This window comes from Apaloderma vittatum, unplaced genomic scaffold (assembly GCF_000703405.1).
Source record: "Apaloderma vittatum isolate BGI_N311 unplaced genomic scaffold, ASM70340v1 scaffold26367, whole genome shotgun sequence".
In the NCBI taxonomy this organism is placed as follows: Eukaryota; Metazoa; Chordata; class Aves; order Trogoniformes; family Trogonidae; genus Apaloderma; species Apaloderma vittatum.
The window spans coordinates 15,342-17,297 of record NW_009726045.1 but is presented as its reverse complement, the minus strand read 5'-3'; the positions used below and the strand labels follow the sequence as shown (position 1 = coordinate 17,297).

Genomic DNA, 1,956 nt, shown 5'->3' with positions numbered 1-1,956 from the left:
CTGGGGTGGCCCCCAACGTCCCCCCCGGCAGTCCCGCCGTGAATGTGAGCTTGAGCATGGCCAGCGCTGCTCAGCACCAGCCCATGTGCCTGCAAGCCACCGTGCAAGCGGGGATCAGGACTTGGTAGCCAGCCACGGAGATCAGGACTGCATGGAAAAAGCCGAGGAAAGCCCCCGCTTTGCTCTGAGCCCGACCTTCGTTGGGACAGGACATGAACCTGGAGGGTTTCTGCCACCCCGGACAGTGGGACTTCTCTGGAGCACCCATCCCCTCCAGGCAGCTCCTGCAGTCCCGCCTCTCCAAAGACAAGTCAGGAAGAGAGGGAGGATGCTGCCGCTCCAGCACCGCGACTTCGGGGACCCAGCAACTGAGGGCATTTATTTATTTAAACACAAATGGTTCGGAGTCTGGCCCTTCTCGCTCCCACAGAGGATTTGCTCCTCCTGGATACCACCAGGAGGGTACGGACACTGGTTTTCTTCCTAAGGACAACTGGAAAACAGGGTCTGTGCACATCACTGTGCATCCACTTTTTTATGAATGGTATTTAATGCTTTGAGTGCCTCTAATCTTTTGAGATACATTTCTCTTTTATATTTCTTAACACCTCCCAGCACAGGTGTTCATTTCTGCCTATATAATTATTATTTGCAAATAAAAAAAACCAAATTGGTGAAACTGTGTGTTTTCACCCTGTTGCCATTCCTCATTTAGCATTGCGACTTTTTTCTATCTGCAACTTGGCATTCGAGCATCAAAACCTGACGCGAAGCAAAATAAAACGCCACCCAAACCAAGCGTTAAACCACACAAAGGTAAATGCCTGATGCAGAAAGTTGGTTTCACAGAGATCTTTCCACTACAATCCCTGTGACGGAGCCAGAGCAACAACCTGCAGGCAAATCCCACCCCACTGGACGGGCAAACTCTCCCCCTCGCATCCCCCATCCAGGCTGCTGCTCCCTCCTCCCCGCTCCTTTCCCAACAGCTTCTTATCCTCCCAGCGTCTGGTGAAAAGAGACTTGCAGAGGCAATTAAGCTTTTATCTCTAATCTCACTCAGCCCCATCACTCCGCCATCCGCTAGCTTCCCAAACAGGACATCCCTGACATCTAAATCAAACTAGAAAAACCCTCTCAGGAAAGAGCTTCCCCACCACTCCAAGACCCTGGGAAGGACTGGGTAAAGGGACTCTGAGTGCTGCCTCTTCTCCTAGCCCCACTCATTCGGGGATATCTCCCCAAAATCAGCTGAGTCTCGGGTCTCTGTCCTGGGTTTGGAGCAGCCAGAGGACTCGACAGGCTCCTTGTGCCGGGAAATGTTGCCAGAATTGGGGAAAGCCCCGGCCAACAGCAGCAGCCCCAGTGCGTGGGCTCAGGAGTCCTTTCCTTTTCCCTTTGAGGTGCAGCAATAAAAGGAAGCAAAACTCCCCCCAAAAAACCCACAGAAATCAAAGAAAGAAATCACTACCCTGCCCAGCTCAGAAAAAAAAAGCTTGAAAATGGGAATGGAGTGCTGAAGGCATTATTTAAACCCCTCCATGTGTTTTAGAAGGGCTTCCCGAAAACCCTAAGGGTTGGGATACCCTCCAAACCCTGGTGTTTGCTGGACCCCCCTTCCTCTCCCGAAAACCCCCACCCCGGGAGCAATTTCATCCCCAAAAGGATGAACTCACTTTGGCATCCTTCCCTTCATCGTAAAATCTCCAGGGCAATTTGCCAGCAAGGGATCAATGGGGGGGGAAATGAGGAGGTTGAGGTTTAGGGGTGCCCCCTGGGTCCGTGGGGAAGGGTGTCCCGAGCGAGAAGGAGAAGCAAAGAGCCAGAAAACCCACTGGGAGCCAAGACACGACCGAAGGGCGTAAACTCCTGCCAGGGATCTCCAATCGGGCCCGGGAGGCTTGGCCACCTGCCATATAAAAACGCGGCGCCAGGAGGGTGGGAAGCCAGCGCGCC

At 53.1% G+C, this 1,956-nt stretch overlaps 1 protein-coding gene across 1 annotated transcript in view; it reads left to right on the top strand.

Annotated features, from left to right (window-relative positions):
* The window catches only part of NKX2-6 (NK2 homeobox 6), a gene marked incomplete at its 5' end in the record, with an annotated part of 640 nt that extends 512 nt beyond the window's left edge, over positions 1–128 (top strand). The window contains one exon of the mRNA XM_009873146.1: positions 7–128. Within this exon, the coding sequence (XP_009871448.1) occupies positions 7–128 (122 nt within the window). The remainder of the gene's footprint in view (positions 1–6) is intronic.
* Between the last annotated feature and the right edge of the window lie 1,828 nt (positions 129–1,956).